At 38.5% G+C, this 21,916-nt stretch overlaps 1 protein-coding gene across 1 annotated transcript in view; it reads left to right on the top strand.

Moving 5' to 3' along the window:
• Positions 1-21,916, top strand: part of LOC103360846 (RNA-binding Raly-like protein) — a 34,629-nt gene that overhangs the window by 8,676 nt on the left and 4,037 nt on the right. The window contains exons 2-4 of the mRNA XM_008286755.1: positions 17,875-17,950; positions 19,126-19,173; positions 19,874-20,067. Of these exons, the coding sequence (XP_008284977.1) occupies positions 17,875-17,950; positions 19,126-19,173; positions 19,874-20,067 (318 nt within the window). The remainder of the gene's footprint in view (positions 1-17,874; positions 17,951-19,125; positions 19,174-19,873; positions 20,068-21,916) is intronic.

Consider the following 21,916-nt stretch of genomic DNA (forward strand, 5'->3'; position numbering starts at 1 on the left):
GGGAATAGAAATTGTCACTCAGTTAGTAGATTTATTAAGTGACAACATCTTTAAACAATTATGACAAGGCATTGATTGATTTAGTTACAAATGCAATTTCATTATTTTCCAGTTTCCATTTTTTTCTATTATAATGGAATATAAACGTTTTGGTGTTGGACCTTCTGTACAACAAAACTAAATATTTAAGATCATATCCATGGGCCGTTTGGTAAGAAACAATTAATGAAGATTTTTTTTTTTAAAAACCAAAGAAATAAAACCACTTTTAGTGAAATTATTATTATTATTATTTTTAACCTTGTTAACATGTCAGTATGGTGTATTTTATATGCTGGAAGACGAGGAAGTAAGTTGTAACCACCATGGGTTAAACATTACACAACATTAAACAACAGTAAAATTGGCTGATGTGTATCATAGAGTACTTTTACGGTGCATGAACAGAGTCTCAGGTGAGCTGGTGTGCCAGAGCTGCAGCTACTGGGGATGGGGAAGTGGAGAAATGCACATTCTAATTATACAGTTTCAACTATGCCATTTTAAGACAGGAATTAATTATTTTCATGGGTGGGAAATCTAAATATGTAGCTCTGATAATTAGATGTGAGTTTTCAGGAGTTCAGTCAATGACCCCAGAGGGAGATTAAATGTTCATTGCAGTTTTATTCAGGATTCCTGGATTTTAGTCTTTATAATTAAATTTGACAACTTTTAGTTTGTAAGAAACTGAAAAATAGTGCATTACTTCACCAAAAAATTGACAAGAAAATCTAAATTAATAAGTCATTGTGCGAATTAATTGCAAATAAATAAATAAATTGATTAATTTAAAAAAAAGAAGAAAAAAAATCCACTTAGTTGGGTCCAAACATTGTGAGGGGCATCTGGAACTGTTTCCTTCACGCGCTCCATTTGAAAACGCTCCATTTTATGATCGGCACTCTGGTAGCACACATTTTGGTTTTAGGGGGCGCTACGTCTGTTTTTATGTCGTCCATATAAAAAAAAACAATTAATATGTCTTGTAATTCTCAACGTGTGAACTGTCTGCGTAGAGATAAAAGTAGGATTTCATTTTGGTTCAACTCGTGCTCCTGCTTGCGGAGCTGAGTTAAACGTGTGAGTCGGGAACACCCCTTAGATAGTGCGCTGAATGGTACGGTCCGGAGCGGCTCGGCTCTGTGCAGCTGCAGGAGTCCGACAGTCCGTCAGCCTGCAGGAGACTCGAGCAGCAGCAGCAGCAGCGGGTATATCTCTCACCATGACCATGTACAAAGGCAGGCGCCGCAACCAGAGATGTGAGTGTGAGATGTGAGCTACTAACAGAACAGTTAATGTCGCTGAAGCTATGGTCGTCAGGTTTGACACTTGTTTTCATAATGTATGTAGGACGTGTAGGTGGAGTAGACGGAACTATGACTAAAAGTTGCCGAGCTGAGGCGCTTTTCGTGTTTTTAAAACCGAGCAGAAACTTGCTAATTGTTTATGTAGGCCACTTGGCAGTGTGACTGGTCCCTGGATTGAAGTTTGTGTCCGCTGCTCTCTTCTTCTTCTCCTCTTAGCTCAGGGTGTTTAAGCATTTTAACGTGTGAATGTACATTTTGCAGTAAGGCGTATTTCACTTGAATTGCGTTGTGAACTTTTGCACTGTGGCTTTAACCATGCATGACACGTTGGTTATAGGCAGTGATGCAAATTAGAGCTGCAACAATCAACCAATCAACCTGTCAACTGTTTTGATAATCAATTAATCAGCTTGTGTCACTTTTCAAATTCCAGGCTTTTAAAGTTAAACTTCTCTATGACAGTAAGCAGAATATTTTTGGGGGTTGTGGACAAAATAGGACATTTGAGGGCGTTATGTTGTGTTGCTGATTGGCATTTATTTATTTATTTATTTATTTATTTATTTATTTATTATTTTTGACATTTTTAAGCAAAACAACCAATCAATTCAATGACAAAAAATCTACAGATTACTTGGCAATAAAAAAAAATCCTTAGTTGCAGCTCTGTGTTGAAGTTTGCGCCCCTTTTTCTTTGCTCGGCATGTTTCAGCATTTTAACATGTAATGAGTATTTTCCAATAGAGCTCATTTTATCATACAATTCATTGTGAGCTCCTGCAGTATAACTGATATAAATCATCCAAAAATAACCATTAATACGGCCAGGCTAATCTCACAGTAATTTAAACAGTTCAGACAACATACTTTCTTTCCTTGTTTCTGAATTGTGTGCATCACCAACATTTATTTTAGTCTACTGGATGTCTGCAGTCTAACAAGTTAGCGTGTAGTTGTCTTCTGAATAAAAGTGTGTGTTCAGTGAGTACTGCTTAGTTGCCTTTGAGCAAAGTGTCTGTACAGGAGCTGTTCAGTGGCTGCACGTGGCAGCTCCAGGTGTGTGTGCAGCTGTGTGCATAAGAAACGAAGTGCTGACGGACATATTTCTGCATGGGCAATAAATCCTTGGGTGAATTAATAATTCCTAATATTAATGAATATGTACTGATATATAAGCAGCATCAGTTATTTATGAAATGGGTGTGTTGCGCATTTTTCTTTTTTTTCTTTTTTTCATTTTTTTTTAAAGTCTTGTCTAAATATTTATTGAAATTCATAAAATGTTCCCTTCAACTACCGGNCATTGTTATAACAATAGACTCTATTTAAAGATGGATTAACCCTATGTGACATCAGGTTTCTTGTGTTTTGAACCATCACTCAGCTAATCCAGAAATGAGCAAAGCAGTGCAGCATGATTGGAGCTGAGTGGACGATGGAATGTCCTGTGATGGCACCCACTTGTCACTCAAAGTGGTGCCATCCTTAATTATGTCTAACTTTAAGCACTGATTTAATTGAAATGGATGAGTTATGCAAAAATGTGCTGCCTGTACAGTCTTCATGAATGGAGAAATTAGTAACAGGGACCATAATGATGTTTCGTCCTCGCCTGTAAACATGTTTATTTGTGTTGTAAACTTAGACATTTTAACATGGAGATCTGTGTAGAGCTGACTCACTTCTGAAGCCTGCCTCAAGTGGTCATTTGAGAACCTGCAGTTTTTGGCACTTGCTGCATTGGCTTCATTTTTCGGCCACAGAAGTTGCTGCTTAGGCATAGCTGATAGATTAAGAATGTCACAAAAGTGAGTCCACCCCTCACATTTTTGCAAATATTTTATCATATCTTATCATGGGACAACACTGACAAAAAAAATGACACTTTGCTTCAATGTAAACAGCGTACAGCTTGTATAACAGTGTAAATCTACTGTCCCCTCAAAATAACTCAATACACAGCTATTAATGTCTAAACTAACAAAGTGAGTACATGAAAATGTCCATGTTTGTTTGTGACATACTGTATGCGTCCCAAAGTACCCTTCAAAGGATTAGTTTAACATTCAGAGAAATTCTTGCCAAGAGACCTACATGTGTGCTTAAAGTACAGAGCTGGAGCCAGGGGACAGTTAGCTTAGCTTAGCATATCATCAAACCTTGAAGCATCCTGCGTGTTCCAGAAAATGTTTTCAGAAACATGTCAACGGCACATCGTCAGCCCACCAGTGTTGCGTCTGTGTTGTGTTTCTATCTTGCCAAGTAGCAGCTGGGAGGTTACCAGGCAAACACTTGCATCTCCAGTGAAGTCTGTTTGCCTGACTGCCATGTGCAAAGATAGCCAAAGCACAGCTTGCTGTTTTTACATCTGTGTGCTTGTGTGTGTGCTGTGTGAAATAGCAAACCAGCACACAATGTTAATATGTGAGCTTTGGAAGTTCTGGGAATCAGATTTTTAACTTTGGACACAGCGTGGCTAACTGTTTCTCTCTTTTTCCAGTCCCAATGCTAAGCTAAGCTAACCAGGCTGCTATATATGCAATGATAATGATTGCTTTAAAAAGGCATTCTCAGTCATCAGTCCACTGGAAATAAGGGTTTGAGTTATAAACCATGGACACATATTGGGGTTATAAGTGATAAAAGCTGTTAATTGCTCAAGCTGTTCATTCATAGTTAGTGCCCCAAAAAAAACAAAAAAACACACTCATAAATGCTGCAGTGTTTTATGTTGCCACAACACAGAAATATTCACAGCGCTGTCAGCACAAATTCACATGTCCTGTCTGCATCCACTTAAAGAGGCTCCTCTCATTGTTATGCATGCTGACAAACCACAACACACTGGAAACACAACAGCCACACAATTGTGTTCCCCCACAGAAAAGTGATGTTATAGTAGAAAGCTGAGAAGATCTCAGGTTAACATGTGTCTTCATACAGCTGACAAAAAGAAACATACCTTTGCCTTGTGTTGCGTACTTTAACTCCTCTGGCTGCTCTTCATGGTGTCCTTGTGCACATGAACATCTGTGGACACACACACACACACACAATACATCCATTGTATTTACAATACACCATAAGAATCAGAGGTACACTGTCGATGCCTACAGCAAAGTCTCCCACTGCTCTGGAAATCATCTCTTCTGCCTTTATTCTGCTGCTCCTGTGCAATTTAACCCTTAGCACCATATCTTTTAAACATGAACTTTATATTTGATTAGGCTCCTGAACTATATTGCCAGAGGTGTGTGCAGCCTGCACGACATCTGAATTCTTGATATTTTCTTTAACACTCTCTGCTTTTATTAAATTACACTCAGTGAAGAGCGACAGCAAAGGTAGCCATGTGAAGGTATATGATATGTGACAGGTCACGGGGTCAGAATCAAACCTGAATATGCAGCGGGCAGCTCGGCCTGCTGAGGTACGACAACGCCCCATGCTTGAGTAGATTTAATAACCGTGAGATACTGAAGTGCAGCGATTGCTTTACTCAGTTTAATTTCTTCGGACATGACTGGATTACAGACACAATGACTTAAAGTAGTTCATGCAAATAAAAGTGACATTCAATCACACCAGTGGTTGGCCTCAGGCAGCAGCTACTTAGATCCTGATGAAGATGTCTGCTGCTGATGAAGAGCGCAGGGTAGGGTTTCATTTCTGTTTTACCAACTCAGCATTCCTCCGCCTAGTTTCTGCTTCTGCGGATAAAAGCTGGACATAGATGTATTGATATTTCCACGTCCTTTTATTTTTTTTGCAATCAGTGCTTGTGCGATCATATCTGCTTGGTTTCACAGTGTTTCAGCTCTTTCATGTGTGACTGCTGTCTGGTGGTGTTTGAGCGCCTCTCTGTGGTTAAAATACAAACTGCAGAACCTCATACTGAATCCTTGCAATTTGAAAGACTTCATTTGGGATGTTTGGTAGATAAAGCTGGTTTGTTCTATAATAAATTCTCATAAAATTAGTGGCGGTAAATTATGTATGAACCCTTGAATTCTACCCTTTTTACCTTTTAATCAGCTGGAACTTCTATAAGGTGTTTTTTGGTCTCTTTCTCACAAATTCATGCATTTCCCATCTGCATGAACACTAGATGGTGCTGAGAGAATAGCACTAAGACAAAAATTAGAACATCTTATACTGCTCCTCAGCATGCAACATTCATTTGTATCCCAGTAGTCAAACAGTGAAAGGCTGCATGCAGAATATCCAACCACATTTCTCCAGTTATGAATTATGATATGCCATAAATTGTGACATGATTTAATAACTGAATTTGCATTTTCTGTAGCAGTCATAAACAACTTATGAAAATGAGTATGAGTCTTGATAAAGATAACATTTCAAAATTAGCCTCAAGTTGTGTTCTTGAATAAAATCCAATTGCACAAGCCTGTGGAAAATGTTTTAGTTTTCTATTACAGAACATTCACTCCTTATATCAAATAATTACAGATGTATTTCTAATATTTCTCAGAGGATATCAAAGTGAGACAATAGATGAGGACACTGGTGTTTGATTCCAGCCTTGAAGCCATGAATCCATCACACTCCGCCTTTATAAGCGTTTAGTTTCTTTCTTCTAATGTCTTTTCTTATATAGAACAAAGAAGCTGGGGGACTGTCAAGATGTCTGACTGTGCACGAGACAGCTGCAGACTCCAAGTCAGTATAATTATGTATTACAATTACAGGGCTTCATCTTCAACCAAGCTCGAAAGCTGCAACAGCTGTTGGATCAGTAGACTGCTCCACTCTGCTTTTTAAATCTGTCTCCAAAGCCCACGGCCCATCCACTTTAAATGAAATTAAGAAAACTAAGAGATGAATGAGACAGAGGCAACAGGAACCTGATTTACATGAAGAGGGAATGAAAGAGCAGTGTTTGACTAGTGAGGTCAAAGGGACATTTTTCTGCACATCTAAAGACAGAAACAGCAGACTGTTTTCTTTTCTAAGATGAACCTTGAATATCAGATGAGTCATTCACTTATGACGCGCTTGATGAGTTTTTTTTTTTTTGCATATTTGCTACAAAGGTTTGTGAAATGCACCAGAACTGCATTAAGTGTGTGGGTTTGTGTTTAATAGAAAGAATCATAAAGCAAGATATGTTTTCGTGTAGGACACCTTTCTCTTGATATCTTAATCATTTCATTTTCCCTCCTAGTTTTCTTGTTCTGAGCATTTCTCACTTAGTTCTGTTATCAGCAAGTACATATGTAATTTCATGCATGAGAAATAACTGCTTTTTATGTATTTGTTTATTCACTTTACTCTCTTTATAAATGCATTTTTTTGGGTCAATTTATTTATGCCAGAGAAGTGTCACTGAAGCGAGCAAAACGTATAAAGAAAAGAAGTGAATTGCTCATGTAATAATGAAGCAGGGGAAAATACAGATAGTGTATAATGCAATAGATATATGTAATGTAAACACTATTTCCTGCTCAAACAACTGAATAAACACATTCAGAATGAAAAACAGAACTGTATACCAGTAACTGACTAAATTCACCATGTGCATGTGAATAAATGTGTGTCTGTCTGTGTTTATTCTACTTGAGTGGTTATGTGTTGACATACAGGGGCAAAAAATTTACAGCCCACAGCTTTATGATTTGATTCTGTCTAAATGCTTTCAGTGCATTTTCAGGAAGAACAGGCAGACATTTTCGGCACCAAGTAACAGGCTAATTAACATGGTGGAGTCTCAAGAGTCGGTGTGGACGAGCATACAATATTGCTCTTGGCTTGTTGTATTTCTGTCTCAGCGACATATTTCTAACATATTAGCCAAATTCACCTCACAAGGGTAATTGTGTATACAGACTGTTTATGTTGCTTTAAATGAATGTTAACATAGATTTGTTTGTAATATGATTTATTGTGATCCTACAGAAAAGAATTATATACACATACAACCAGGGCATGAATTTTACAATTCAAAAATATTATGGGAATAGAAATTGTCACTCAGTTAGTAGATTTATTAAGTGACAACATCTTTAAACAATTATGACAAGGCATTGATTGATTTAGTTACAAATGCAATTTCATTATTTTCCAGTTTCCATTTTTTTCTATTATAATGGAATATAAACGTTTTGGTGTTGGACCTTCTGTACAACAAAACTAAATATTTAAGATCATATCCATGGGCCGTTTGGTAAGAAACAATTAATGAAGATTTTTTTTTTTAAAAACCAAAGAAATAAAACCACTTTTAGTGAAATTATTATTATTATTATTTTTAACCTTGTTAACATGTCAGTATGGTGTATTTTATATGCTGGAAGACGAGGAAGTAAGTTGTAACCACCATGGGTTAAACATTACACAACATTAAACAACAGTAAAATTGGCTGATGTGTATCATAGAGTACTTTTACGGTGCATGAACAGAGTCTCAGGTGAGCTGGTGTGCCAGAGCTGCAGCTACTGGGGATGGGGAAGTGGAGAAATGCACATTCTAATTATACAGTTTCAACTATGCCATTTTAAGACAGGAATTAATTATTTTCATGGGTGGGAAATCTAAATATGTAGCTCTGATAATTAGATGTGAGTTTTCAGGAGTTCAGTCAATGACCCCAGAGGGAGATTAAATGTTCATTGCAGTTTTATTCAGGATTCCTGGATTTTAGTCTTTATAATTAAATTTGACAACTTTTAGTTTGTAAGAAACTGAAAAATAGTGCATTACTTCACCAAAAAATTGACAAGAAAATCTAAATTAATAAGTCATTGTGCGAATTAATTGCAAATAAATAAATAAATTGATTAATTTAAAAAAAAGAAGAAAAAAAATCCACTTAGTTGGGTCCAAACATTGTGAGGGGCATCTGGAACTGTTTCCTTCACGCGCTCCATTTGAAAACGCTCCATTTTATGATCGGCACTCTGGTAGCACACATTTTGGTTTTAGGGGGCGCTACGTCTGTTTTTATGTCGTCCATATAAAAAAAAACAATTAATATGTCTTGTAATTCTCAACGTGTGAACTGTCTGCGTAGAGATAAAAGTAGGATTTCATTTTGGTTCAACTCGTGCTCCTGCTTGCGGAGCTGAGTTAAACGTGTGAGTCGGGAACACCCCTTAGATAGTGCGCTGAATGGTACGGTCCGGAGCGGCTCGGCTCTGTGCAGCTGCAGGAGTCCGACAGTCCGTCAGCCTGCAGGAGACTCGAGCAGCAGCAGCAGCAGCGGGTATATCTCTCACCATGACCATGTACAAAGGCAGGCGCCGCAACCAGAGATGTGAGTGTGAGATGTGAGCTACTAACAGAACAGTTAATGTCGCTGAAGCTATGGTCGTCAGGTTTGACACTTGTTTTCATAATGTATGTAGGACGTGTAGGTGGAGTAGACGGAACTATGACTAAAAGTTGCCGAGCTGAGGCGCTTTTCGTGTTTTTAAAACCGAGCAGAAACTTGCTAATTGTTTATGTAGGCCACTTGGCAGTGTGACTGGTCCCTGGATTGAAGTTTGTGTCCGCTGCTCTCTTCTTCTTCTCCTCTTAGCTCAGGGTGTTTAAGCATTTTAACGTGTGAATGTACATTTTGCAGTAAGGCGTATTTCACTTGAATTGCGTTGTGAACTTTTGCACTGTGGCTTTAACCATGCATGACACGTTGGTTATAGGCAGTGATGCAAATTAGAGCTGCAACAATCAACCAATCAACCTGTCAACTGTTTTGATAATCAATTAATCAGCTTGTGTAACTTTTCAGATTCCAGGCTTTTAAAATTAAACTTCTCTATGACAGTAAGCAGAATATTTTTGGGGGTTGTGGACAAAATAGGACATTTGAGGGCGTTATGTTGTGTTGCTGATTGGCATTTATTTATTTATTTATTTATTTATTTATTTATTTATTATTTTTGACATTTTTAAGCAAAACAACCAATCAATTCAATGACAAAAAATCTACAGATTACTTGGCAATAAAAAAAAATCCTTAGTTGCAGCTCTGTGTTGAAGTTTGCGCCCCTTTTTCTTTGCTCGGCATGTTTCAGCATTTTAACATGTAATGAGTATTTTCCAATAGAGCTCATTTTATCATACAATTCATTGTGAGCTCCTGCAGTATAGCTGATATAAATCATCCAAAAATAACCATTAATACGGCCAGGCTAATCTCACAGTAATTTAAACAGTTCAGACAACATACTTTCTTTCCTTGTTTCTGAATTGTGTGCATCACCAACATTTATTTTAGTCTACTGGATGTCTGCAGTCTAACAAGTTAGCGTGTAGTTGTCTTCTGAATAAAAGTGTGTGTTCAGGGTACTGCTTAGTTGCCTTTGAGCAAAGTGTCTGTACAGGAGCTGTTCAGTGGCTGCACGTGGCAGCTCCAGGTGTGTGTGCAGCTGTGTGCATAAGAAACGAAGTGCTGACGGACATATTTCTGCATGGGCAATAAATCCTTGGGTGAATTAATGAATATGTACTGATATATAAGCAGCATCAGTTATTTATGAAATGGGTGTGTTGCGCATTTTTCTTTTTTTTCTTTTTTTCATTTTTTTTTAAAGTCTTGTCTAAATATTTATTGAAATTCATAAAATGTTCCCTTCAACTACCGGTTATTTTTTGTTGTTAATGTCTTTTTTCACAGCAGGCACATTGACTTGTTGTGGGAGAGCACACACAGGTTTTTACTAAAAACATGCAGCCATCACGAGTTTGATTATTTACACTTGTGGTTTTCTCACTGCCACATGTGAAAAAAAAAAGGTTCATTAATTAATCCATTAATTGCTGTGCAAAATGTTGGAACACTAGAAAATCAGGTAATGGAAACTACCTAAAGATAAGTGACATTTTTTAATTTCTTTGCATTCAGTTTACAATTGCATAAGACAAATACAAGCAGCAAATGTAAATGTAACAAACGTTTCTTTACTTTAATAACATACTCTGTCACTATTTGTGCATCTACAGATTGTTTGTACTTATCTCATTTGAATAGTCTTTAAAGGTTCTGAAACACTGAACTGTATCTAGTAACAGCAAGATTAAATCACACATTACAGGAACATCTGAAAAATGTGCACAATTGTTTTGTAGCAGAAACATGTTCAGTTGCTCTTCAATCTGACTGATGTGCCCACAAAAAGTTAGATTTAACTTTGACCCTTTGTGGGGGCCGCTACCCACAGGTTGGGAACCAGAGACTTAAACAATCGAAGGAGTTCCATGTCAGTTTTCTTTTGATCAGCTAAAAGCTACATCACAGCTTAATACAAGTCAAATGTGTAATGTGGAGTTTCTGCGATGTCTTTCAGTTGTAACTCTTCCCCATGTATACAGCTGTATGTCTACAGTGACTACATGATGGACGCAGCCAAGTTCTGCAGCAGATGTACAAGTAGTTTCAAGCAGGTGGCAGCCGCCAGTTTGTTTCCCAGCTGGTTGCACAGATTAATGAGCATGTGGTTAGGTGAAAGTGATGGACCAGCTCCAGGGTTTAAAATGTTTCAAAGTGTTGCACTTAAGAGCCACATAGTTACATCATAAGAAAAGATGCCAAAATGCAAAAAGGAGGAAAGTGCATTAACCGCTCAGGAGAGATGAAAGACTAAATTATCTTTACCTCAGGCTACAGCAGTATGCTCATTATGATTTAATGCAAAAATCAACACACACCAACCAGTAGCATCAAAATTTTGCATTCTGCACTGCGAGTTTGTGTCTTTGGGTGTACGACCATTTACCTGCTAATAGTTTTATTCCCAACACGATATGTTGAGGCCAATCAACCTGGTGATTTAGCAGTCACACGTCACATTCTTCTTAATGGACCATAACTCAGCAAGGCTTATGAAAATAATTTTATTAGATGCTCAGGAACTTGAAGACAGGCTGCCAAATTTATGCACTGCCAAGTAACCATTTTCCTTAAGAGGGCGAAAGAGTAAAGTACAAGGAATTCATTAAGGAAGGACGGGCTATTGGGCAATTAATCCACATGTCCCCATAACAGAACTGTTAAAGGCCCGAGGTCTTCGTCCTGATTGGAATCAGTATGGACGTTATGCACTTTAGATGAAGGCATGCAGGGAGAGTTGACAGAGTAATTTCCACAGACGTCAGTGATGCCTGCAAGCTTGTACGGGGATAGTCTGCTCCCCTGTGTACATGGTGAGCAGTTTGAACATTAACATTGACAGAATTCACATCCAGTATATCTGCAGTTAATCTATGGCTAGTTAAGGCTTTCACTTAAGTCTAATTACATTTAAACCAGGCAAAAGCCCAATTTAAGATATGTTAAATTACATTCTTGCTGGCTGGAAGGAAATGTTTAAAATCTCATTAAAGACCCCCACCAATGAATACAAGGTTTTTACCCTGTTAACATGTTCATATGGGTTTTTTTTTTTTATATGCTAGAAGACACGCCATGAGCAAAATAAGTAGTCAGCACCATGGCTGAGTCTGTCCACCTTGAAACTGCATTCTCGTAAGTACACATTGAGGCTTGTGCCACGGAATGGCCCCAAAAGTTAAAAGCATAGCTTAGCTCATAATAACATTGTGGTTTGTTAAAATTGTATGGAGTGAGCAACAGTGAGGGAAGGTCTGAAAGGTTTTTCGAGAGTATAAGACATCCTGTCCAAGGAGATATCATGAGCCTGACTGATGAGTTAGCAGAACCACTGAAGCCCACTATATTAAGACACCGTGGCATCACAGGTCTGCACTGCATTTAGATTTTATGCTGATGTAATGTGTTCTGTTGATTTTAAAAGAGCTGAATGTTACAGTGAGTTTTTTGCTTAGTTGAAAAAAAGTCTTATTTAACCCAGAATTCATGACACACTAGTCCTACCTCAAGAGCTTGACAGCTTTATACCACAGATGAATTTAGACATATATCTGGTTTGACGTAGGCCTGAATCAGTCAGTCTACTCTGGTGAAACTGGCTCCAAACCATGTAAAATCCAGTGTATTGAATTGATAAAAGTGGTATGTTTTTAAATGTATAGAATTTTTGTTTGTGTTGCTTCTTACATAGTCTTCCACTAGTATTATACACTATCCATAATTACAGACCAATACAGATACATTGTGAACAGGTAGAATCACAGTGTGGCCTCCTGCATTTATAAATCAATATGCATTCTGACTTGTAAGAATGAAAATTCAATGTAATGTGAACCAGAGGTCATCGTGCCCACATGCACTTCTACTTAAACGCATACATATGTAAATATGCTCCGACACACATTCACAGTGTCGGCTTTTTCAGCTTGTCAGTCAGGGTGAGTGTTTGAGGAAACTCACTCTCAGGTGTAATAAAAAGAAGAAGCCGCCTATGCCCTTGAGCCCAGGTCGTAGATTATTCAACTCTTCTCTGTCAGATTTACAGGGCGCGAGAACACAGCAAAGATTGAATCTGCGACTGCTGTCATGCAGGATGTCTCTTAGTCACACATTTGTATTCATGCAGGTGCCTGGATGATCTCTTAATCAAATATAGCTCACCTGCTCTCTGCATGTGTGCAACCACAGGGATGAAATTTGTTCTGTGCCAGGAATGATCCTTTGGCTGCCAAAAGATTATGCTTAGGCATTAGTTGAAGGAGCAAATGTATTCTCCCATTCTTCTCTCAGACTTTTCACTTTCCTCCTCTGTTGTAATTGTTTCATAATTGCACAGAGAGCACGGCTCCCACTGCACAGTCTGTCTGAGCCACAGATGAAGGAGGACGGTGTCACAAAGCCCAGTTGTTTTGTCTCTTCAAATGTGTTGTTACATATCAAAGTAACCCTGCTTAAGAGGAAGATTGCTCATACACAATGAGTCAGATTGTGTTTGGTTAAATAGTAGCAGTACACAGGCGAGCCACCTTTTTAAACCAGGTTCATTCAAGTGGACTTAATCAGATTTATGTGTGTGTGCTGTGACGCTCATTGTCTGCACCCAGTCCAGTGATAATGACGCGTCCACACCTCCAGAGACAAAGAGCTCAAGGGCACGCTGAGCTGAGGGGTCTATATCTAACTAAAATAGAAACGCACTCATGCAGTAACACACCAGTGCACCCAGGTAATTTAGCACAGCTTCATTAATATGAATGAATCCAAAGTGTGTCAGAGGGCCCTGAGGTGGTGATGATTGTTTTCTTGAAGGATTCTGTGTGGATGGATAATACTGTTACTGAACTCAGCCCCATCTTTTCCTTCGGAGACACTCAGTTAAAATGAGGTCTTGTCGAGCCTGCAATTGGTGCATTCGTCGTGTACATAGATGAGAGGAGACGGTGTGAAAACACCACTTTGACCTCAGAGAATGTAAACTAGACTGTGCAGGAATAACACTGACAAAATTGTGAGAGTGTTTCCTTGTTCAGGTTAGCTCTGTTAGATGGAAAAGGAAAGAAAGAAGCAGGAAAGATCCTGCTGAGAGCCCAGAGAAAAGACTGAAACTAATATCACATACTGGCAAGTAAACTCTATGTAAATCGTATCTCAAATGTCCCATACTGTCAGAACATGCTGTCTTTTTGTAACACTTTTACAAATATCTTTTTGAAAATATCAATATCAAAAATACATTCATGTTAAAAACATATAAACAAAGTTGTACTTCTTTAAAAATCCTTAAAGCAGCTCTAATCAATAGTCTGATATTAGCAATGGCTCTAGTGTCTGACTGTAGTGTGAAAAAGGTGTTTTGTAGTGATAAGCCCACAGACGATAATCACCCACTCCATCCAGTGTTGGAGCATCTTTTGGTGTTTTGATTATTTGGTTTTCCAGCCCACAAACTTTGCTCTCACCAGCAGTATTTTCAACCTGGTGTGCAATACCTGCTTAATACCTTACAGCCAGTCAAGCTGTTAGGTACCAGCCTAATTCGGTTGTGAGCATTAAGGTCCTTCTCTGGTTGTTGAGTTAACCTTTGAAGAATCATCTCTGTGCATCAAAGTGACATGTTTAGATTATTTTTCCCAAGACATCAATCCTTTCATGCCTCAGAATGGTTCAGATGTAACTCTACACTGTTGCTTCCTCTGGAATGTGCAGATCTGTGAAGTCCCTGCCTCTCTCTCTCTCTCTCTCTCCACGCTGGCTGCAGCTCTAGCACACCAGCTCACCTTTGACTCTGCTCAGACACTGTAAAACTACTCTACGCCACACAATGGCAAGTTGTAATATTGGAGATATTCAGCCATATGTATTAGAACAGGAAACAGCTTTTAAAGAATAATAATGATACAGAAAGTTCCATCCTGCAAGTTGACAGGATTGACTCCTTGAGTTTGTTACGTAGAAACCCTTTACTTTCTGAATCTGTTATTTTAGATTGCCACTACGGTTCCAAAGTGGACATCTGGTGACTTATTTTAAATCTTATTTTCCTCATGTTGTGTCTTATACAGACCTGTTAACAAGGTTTAAAAAAAAAAAAAAAACACAACTTGATTTTAACCAGAGGGGATCTTTTAAAGTACTAAGTTTGGTACTCAGCCCCAAAAGACAGCAACTGTCATGTAAACAGCAGAGCATTTCGTAACAAAAATGCAGATACTGTATTTCTCTCTGAAGATGGTGGTGACCAAAAACAGAGCTGAGAGGAGGGTGAATACTGTGTTTGAATTCCTCAGATGTTGCCGCACAGATCAGTGCTAAGGTGATAATTAGTTTTTAACAGGTTGGTTCATTGCTCCTTAAAGATTCAGCAGTGTTACTGGCTTACATGCCCACATGGATTCACATTTTCCTGTTTTTCACTGCACTTCTGAATAGCTCACAGCAGTATATTCTGCTTTGTACCAGCATTGAATAAGAGTAGACTCTCAGGAGTTGAGGGGATGGCCAGTGTTTTTACAGTGTCTGCGTCTGCCTCGGTGCTATTCTGCTGTGGCCAACCTGCTCATAATAGCTTCAGTATAAAGTAACTTTTTATATTCCCCCTCAAAGCGATGCTGCACACTGTTTATAGTATCAATCAAGTCCTAAGTGGCTATTGCTTAGCAACACAGGCTCTATCTCCTCTATCTCTAGCCTCAACTTTTATGGATACACGCACAAACAAGTCAGTCTGCAGGCACACACACACTTATTCATGCCACTTTTGTATATGATTAGTATAATGACTGTAATTAATCAGAGGCTCAGTGTGTGTCTGTCGGGGGGTGTGGAGGCTGGGGGTGTTGCGAGGTGGCAGTGTTCATTTTAGAGTGCTTTTTAGTGCTCCACTCTCTCTTTAATGACCCTAGCAGGGGACCAGAGTAGAGCACGCTTTACAATGCGAACCATTCCTCACGTCTTCCTGTATCCTAATGATAATGATACAGCTGTCCCTGTGAACCTGAGAGCTACCGATACATCCCCAGTCCATTAGTCCATTAGGGAGTGCGAGGAGGGGAAGAAAGAAACTGAAAGAAAGAGAGAGGATGAGGAATTTGGGGCTCCAAACATAGTACCATGGTTAATCTGCAGACAATGTGTTGGAAGATCCAGGCGCAGGTGCCGCTGCTGGAGTGTGTTTGCATGTGTGAGTCAAAGAGAAAAGGTGTGACAGAGGAAAACTTGTAAACTGTAGTCTGACACATCTTGCATTCTTTAATTTATCAGCTTGATGCGTTAATATTGCAGCTCGGGACTTCATTATCATCTCTGCCCCTGAGAAACAAAACAAAACAAAAAAAACTGCAGCGCTTTAGGCAAAACAACTTGACTTCAGCTCCTGTCATGACATTTGGTACTGCAGGATTCCCACAGCTGATGTTTTATCTGTTCGACTCAAGGGTGACTCACCCATCAGAAAGGGATCTCTCCTGCTCTGTCAGCCTGGGTGTGTGTGCGTGGGATGGGGGCGTTTGATTTTTGTTTGTGTTTTTGTGTATGACCTTGAGCAGCACTCAAGGCTGATTTGAGCTGAGTTTGAGCTGAAGTGGCGACGACAAGCCGACAGACTAAACTCAGTGATACCAGCCGGGTTTAACGCATCAGGGTTTTTGGCAGGTAGAAGGTGCTGTCAGTCATGACAAGAGCCCTGAGGTGTGTACAGATGAGTCACAGTCATCCGCTAATGCATTTGAAGCCGATTTCATAGTCGTCATTTTATTTTTCTACTCTCTTTACTGTCCTAATGCTGACCAAGAGTCCTTTTTGCACAATTGCTGCCTCCGGTTTCTCAGGGCATTTAAAACTCTCACAAAGTTTTTACTGTCTATTCAAGCGCTACAGTGAACTGAAGTGAAATCCTTAAATGAATCAATGGTTTTTCCCCTCAGTTCGCCTGGTTAGTCCCATCACACAGAACCAGACAGGTGCTTAGACAGCTCTATCTAACAAAAGCCTTCACTGAAAGTTCTGCTGTTGACTTTAAGTTTGATTAGTTCATTAATCACTTTGTGCCATTTATTATTTTCTGCTTATCCAGTGTCACGATTTTCTGCTTTTCTGTGTTTAATGTCACTGTAAACCAAACATGTTTCGGTTTTGTGCTGTTGCTCAGACAAGTGAAGCTGAAATAGCGAGCAGCTTTATTCACTTTTAAAAAAAAAATTTTTTACATTTATACTTTAAACAATTAACCACTAACTAGAGAATATAATATTCTTTAACTGACTTTTTATTGATTAACTGATCAGTAAATTCATGGGACAGGATTGCTGTTTCTTATTCACAAAATATTGAGTAACAGATATATTAAGGAAATAGGAACGATGTACAACAAATATATTTAATGTATATGTTCAGATGCAAACTGTCTTTGTATTTAGTTGCTCCCATCTGTACTCTTACAACATTTCATAAAAATCTGTTCATAGAGTAACTAACTTGGGCTCATAAGGAACCTACAAGTATTTGTTCTTTATTTTAGGATTTCTTTGGTCCAGTTTTCTTAGAATCTTCAGGCTAAACTGACCATCAAACTAAAAGACTATAAATAGTTAAAGGAAAAATGAATAAGCAACACAAATAAAAAGCATTTTTAGAGAAGGCATTTTTTTCCACGGGTATGAACCAGATCCATCATAATATGATGCTGTGATTCTTATCCAAGTTATTGGATAAAGTTAAAAGTTATCTCTGTAATTGAGATATAAATCTCCAATTTCTGTTATCAGGTCATTAGTACATTTGGAATTTAAGCTACAAACTAAATGAAAGTGTGAAGAAACGAGAATGTGAGTGTGTGTGCTTACATGTCTCGGCGCTTAGCAAGTGTTTCATTAAATGTGTGAGCCGAGTTCAAGGGTAACCCAATTTTGACAGGATGATGAAGTGTTAGATTTGGTTTAAATGAAATTGCTTGGAAGCTCATAAAGCTATGTTTCATCAAAGCACATAGAAATATCTGTTATATTTTTACAGCTATTTCATAGATAATATTCAAAAGATTAAACTATGCAGGTGTAAAAAAAACTCTACCCCCATATTTCTCACAGGATCTCACTGCAGCTGCAAACTCTCCTATTAGGACATATACAGAATGTTGCTATTGTATCACATCATGACCTCTATTGTCATTTTGTTTCCAGATATCAACATGGCAGGAGAGCCCAAGCCCTACCGGCCTAAGATGGGCTCCAAGAGGCCTCTCTCATCCCTCTACAGGTCTGTGTGAAGCATGTGAGCCTTATTTCTGTGTGTCGTTGGATATTCCTTTGCTGACCTACTTTTTCTGTTGTACGTACCCTCCACTGTCTGTAAAAAATGTGCTCATGATGCTCACTGACAGGACAGGTGCTTATAAAGGAACAGCCTCTTCCCTGCCTCTGCTTTTAGTGCCACTTTTTTTTTTTTTTGCACTGTTTGTTTGTACTTTAGCTCTTTTCTTACAAGCCTTCTTGGAAGCAAATAACGAGGAACAAGAAGTAACATCTTTGCAGGTCAATAAGAACACAAAAAGCTTCTTTTTTTTAGAACTTTTAAAGGAATAGTCTTTGGAAATGTACTTTCTTGTAGAGAGTTGAAATGTGAAGCTACATCCAGCTGCAGGGTAGCTTAGCTTAGCTTAGCACATGGAAACAGGATAAAGCAGCCAAACAAGCTGACAAGATCCACCCAGCAGCACTTCAGTCAAAACTTATTAACTTAATCTTTTTTTTTTAAATGTGTAAAATTTGCCTTTTGTGGTTTTATAGTAAAGCTATGTGGCAGAATTTTTCTAAGTCAGAAACAGAACCTTCCTGAAGTTGCTGGTCTTAGTCCTTATGTTAAGCTAAGCTAAGCTAACCAGCTGCTAGATACTTGACATTCAGGGCAACCTTTGGACATTTTTGGAAACAACGTTCATTGACTTTCTGTAGGAACGTTGCATGAAAATCTGGCTGTTGAATTCAAGGATGAAGCCAGCAGCTTGTTCGCTTCACTTAGCAATGAGACTGTTAATTCTCTCAGACAAGAAGCACTTCGGCACACAACCAACCTGAAAAAGGAAAAAATACTTTTGTCCAGATAAAACAAATGCTCTTCAACAGTTTTAGTTCTTTGTGCATCTTAGAGGTGCAGAGTCAGACTATTGGTTTCCTCCTGTTTCTGTTGTTTATGGTTTTTACTATACAACCATGACTCTGGTTTCCTTTCATTTGGAGCAAACAAGGGAATTTCCCAAAGCGTCAAACCGTTCCTTTAAGACAGCGCTGAATAAATTATTCAGGATAAATGTCAGTGTATCCTGTTTTGATTTCCACTTGTCTTCTGGTGGGATTTTGTTTCTTCTCTGACTCCACTTGTAAACACATTCATATGTAACAGAAAAATCTAAATGCTCTGTTTTATGTTCACAGTGGCTACGAGTTTGACTATGACTACTACAGAGACGACTTCTACAGCCGGTATGTAAATAGATTCACTGGTGGTGTTGTTGAATTTCAGCACGCTGTGTCCTTTTTAACTTTTCACTTCTTTCATCCCTTCTCTCCTGATATTTTGCCCTTTAGTGTACACATCCTTACTCCCCCATTTCCGATCTTGGATAAAGATGATTTTTGTGCAGAACAGCCCCATTTTCATCTGAGGCAAAGTAACTACATTATCACAGGCATAATGAATGTCATATTGGGGAGGTTTTTATTCCTCTCCGTTGGGCTTACTAATGATGCTTTTATCCGCATAGGCGCATACTGAATGTCAGATAGTCCCCCGGCTGGTCATTTGCACTGGCAAGCCAGAGAATGTATCTTTATTCTGACATTTTCATTGGTTTGTTTACTTCCTCTACTTTGCAATATCCCCGATAGTTGATTCCTTCAGCTTTGAGTCATTATTGCTATCTTGGCAATTTTATATGTCGTGAGCAACTGGGAACAGGATTTGATTGAACAGATGTGGCATTGTTCAGTATGTACCTCCGTCGTTCAGACATCTTTTGCAGCATGTCTTTTAGGTGCGTTTCTTGTCGCTTCAATAACATTTAACTGACTCCTGGAAAAAAAAAAAAACACTTTTCTTCTCCCTTCTTTTTAAAAAAAATTGTATTTCTCTGCACTGTCATAGAATATTTCTATTACTGCAGCCTTATTTTTGTGTCTTCAGACTCTTTGAGTACCACGGCCGTGTTGTGCCCCCGACCCGAGCTGTGATCCCCATCAAACGTTCACGGCTAGTTGTCCCATCCACACGCAGAGCCAAATCCTCCTTTCCAGTCAGGGCCTGTTCTTCCTCTTCCTCCTCCTCCTCCTCATCTTCCCGACCACTCAATGTCGGCTCTTCCATCACTGGCCCTAAACGTATGTTTTTTTTATCCCTTTTTGTTCCTCTTTTTCCTGCTCTGTTTAAAAGAACATTCTAGTTTATTACAACATGGTTATGTACTTATCAGAGTGAATGCTGTGGTCTAGAAATGATGGCACAGCATAGTCATGGTCAGATATCACTATAGGACGGGTTTACAGCTGCAGTACTGAATTGCTTTCATTATTAGTTGCCAAGCAACAGTCCAAAATGAAGTTAAATTGACTGTTATAGATAAACAGCTTCTCAAAATCATAGCAGTATGTGAGTGTGCAATTTGATCGTTTGATAAAAAATAATTTTGCACTACCAGAACTTTCACAGTTTCACTATTAAAATGTCCAACTGGCCAAAAAGAAAAACTGAATATCATCCCATGTAGGAAGCTGAAACTAGTGATGTTTTTTTTTTCTTGTGAAATTACTTTTTAATAGCAGTTATTACAACAGAATTCAAAACAATTAATCAAATCATTATTTGCAGTCTAGACTGGTTTACCTAGATTATCTGAATGACTTTATTTTTTAGGTAAAATCAAAAGTGAGCACATTTGAAGTGGTAGTAAAAAGTCAACCTTGCACAAAATAGCTTACATCAATTATAAACTATGGTGGAAGCTTTCAACAGGCTTCCAGTTTGGGTAATGATTCTACTTTTTGAGAGCTGCTCTAGTCAGTACTTTTATTTTAGGGATAGCCCAGTTGACCACATGTAATGTTGTATTTTAGCATCTTTTGGCTTATTGTCTTGCAGCAGCTGTTTTCTGAGCATTTAACTGATGGACAGACATAGTTAGCAACTAAAATCTTTTATCTAAACAGTCAGATATTTCCCCAAACAGAGTTAAAACAGATCTCAAAGACAGTGAATATCAGTTGTAAATTGGCCACAACAAGACTCTAAATGTGTCTGCTGTGCTGGATGCTTAAATGAGTTGATAAGTGTCACTGTTGTGTTTACAAGTGGTCCTAAAACCAGCTAATGCAGGTTTATGTTAGTGGACAAAGTTTTCTTATTGTTGGTAACAATAAAATGTGATTAAGTTAGATCAGTGTTAGGATGACCGTTTTGCGGTTGGATAAAGCAGGAGACTTGAGACGAGATAAGGTACAGACCAACCGGGTGTTTATGCACCGACACTCACCTTACAAAAACAAGACAAATAGCAAACCAAAAAAAACAAAGCAAGGCGGTTAACTGGTGGCATATATTACGGCGCTCCTTCCCTCTCTTCTCACGCTCACACAACTGCCAGCTTTTTATAGGCAGCCCCTAACCAGCCCCTCAGGTCCACCAACATAAGGTTTAACGTAAAATAATCCAGCACAAGAATACAAAAAAATACAATACCTCTTTACTTTGAACTATAATAACAACCATTAAAACTAAGTATTTATTTCCTAAAAACAACTACCGACATCCTCATCAAACAATGTATCTATTTGATCACCTGAAGAAATTACTATCCCCCCCTCTCCTCATCTACACTTTGGAACCTTTTAAAAGGTGTTCCAGCCCATGGGGACTCTTTTGGCTGGAACACCTGAGGAGACAAAAGAGAGGTGAGACGTCACAAACTTTTCAATTCACACATTTTTAGAATAATGCCACATAATCACTTCTATGGTCATTCAGTTATTAATTAAATCCAATCACTTAATCATGTTATTAAAACTGTTATTTCTTTGTCCTGTAGGCCTCACCAGGCCTCTCACCCAGCGCTGCGAGGAGAAACCATCAAACAGCACACGGCAGCACATGCCAGCCCCAAAGATACACTCATTAAACTCATCCAACAGTCATTGTCTTGTCTTATTATATTTATTCCAGAATGTGAATTCCCAT

This window comes from Stegastes partitus, unplaced genomic scaffold (assembly GCF_000690725.1).
Source record: "Stegastes partitus isolate 25-593 unplaced genomic scaffold, Stegastes_partitus-1.0.2 Scaffold468, whole genome shotgun sequence".
NCBI lineage: Eukaryota > Metazoa > Chordata > Actinopteri > Pomacentridae > Stegastes > Stegastes partitus.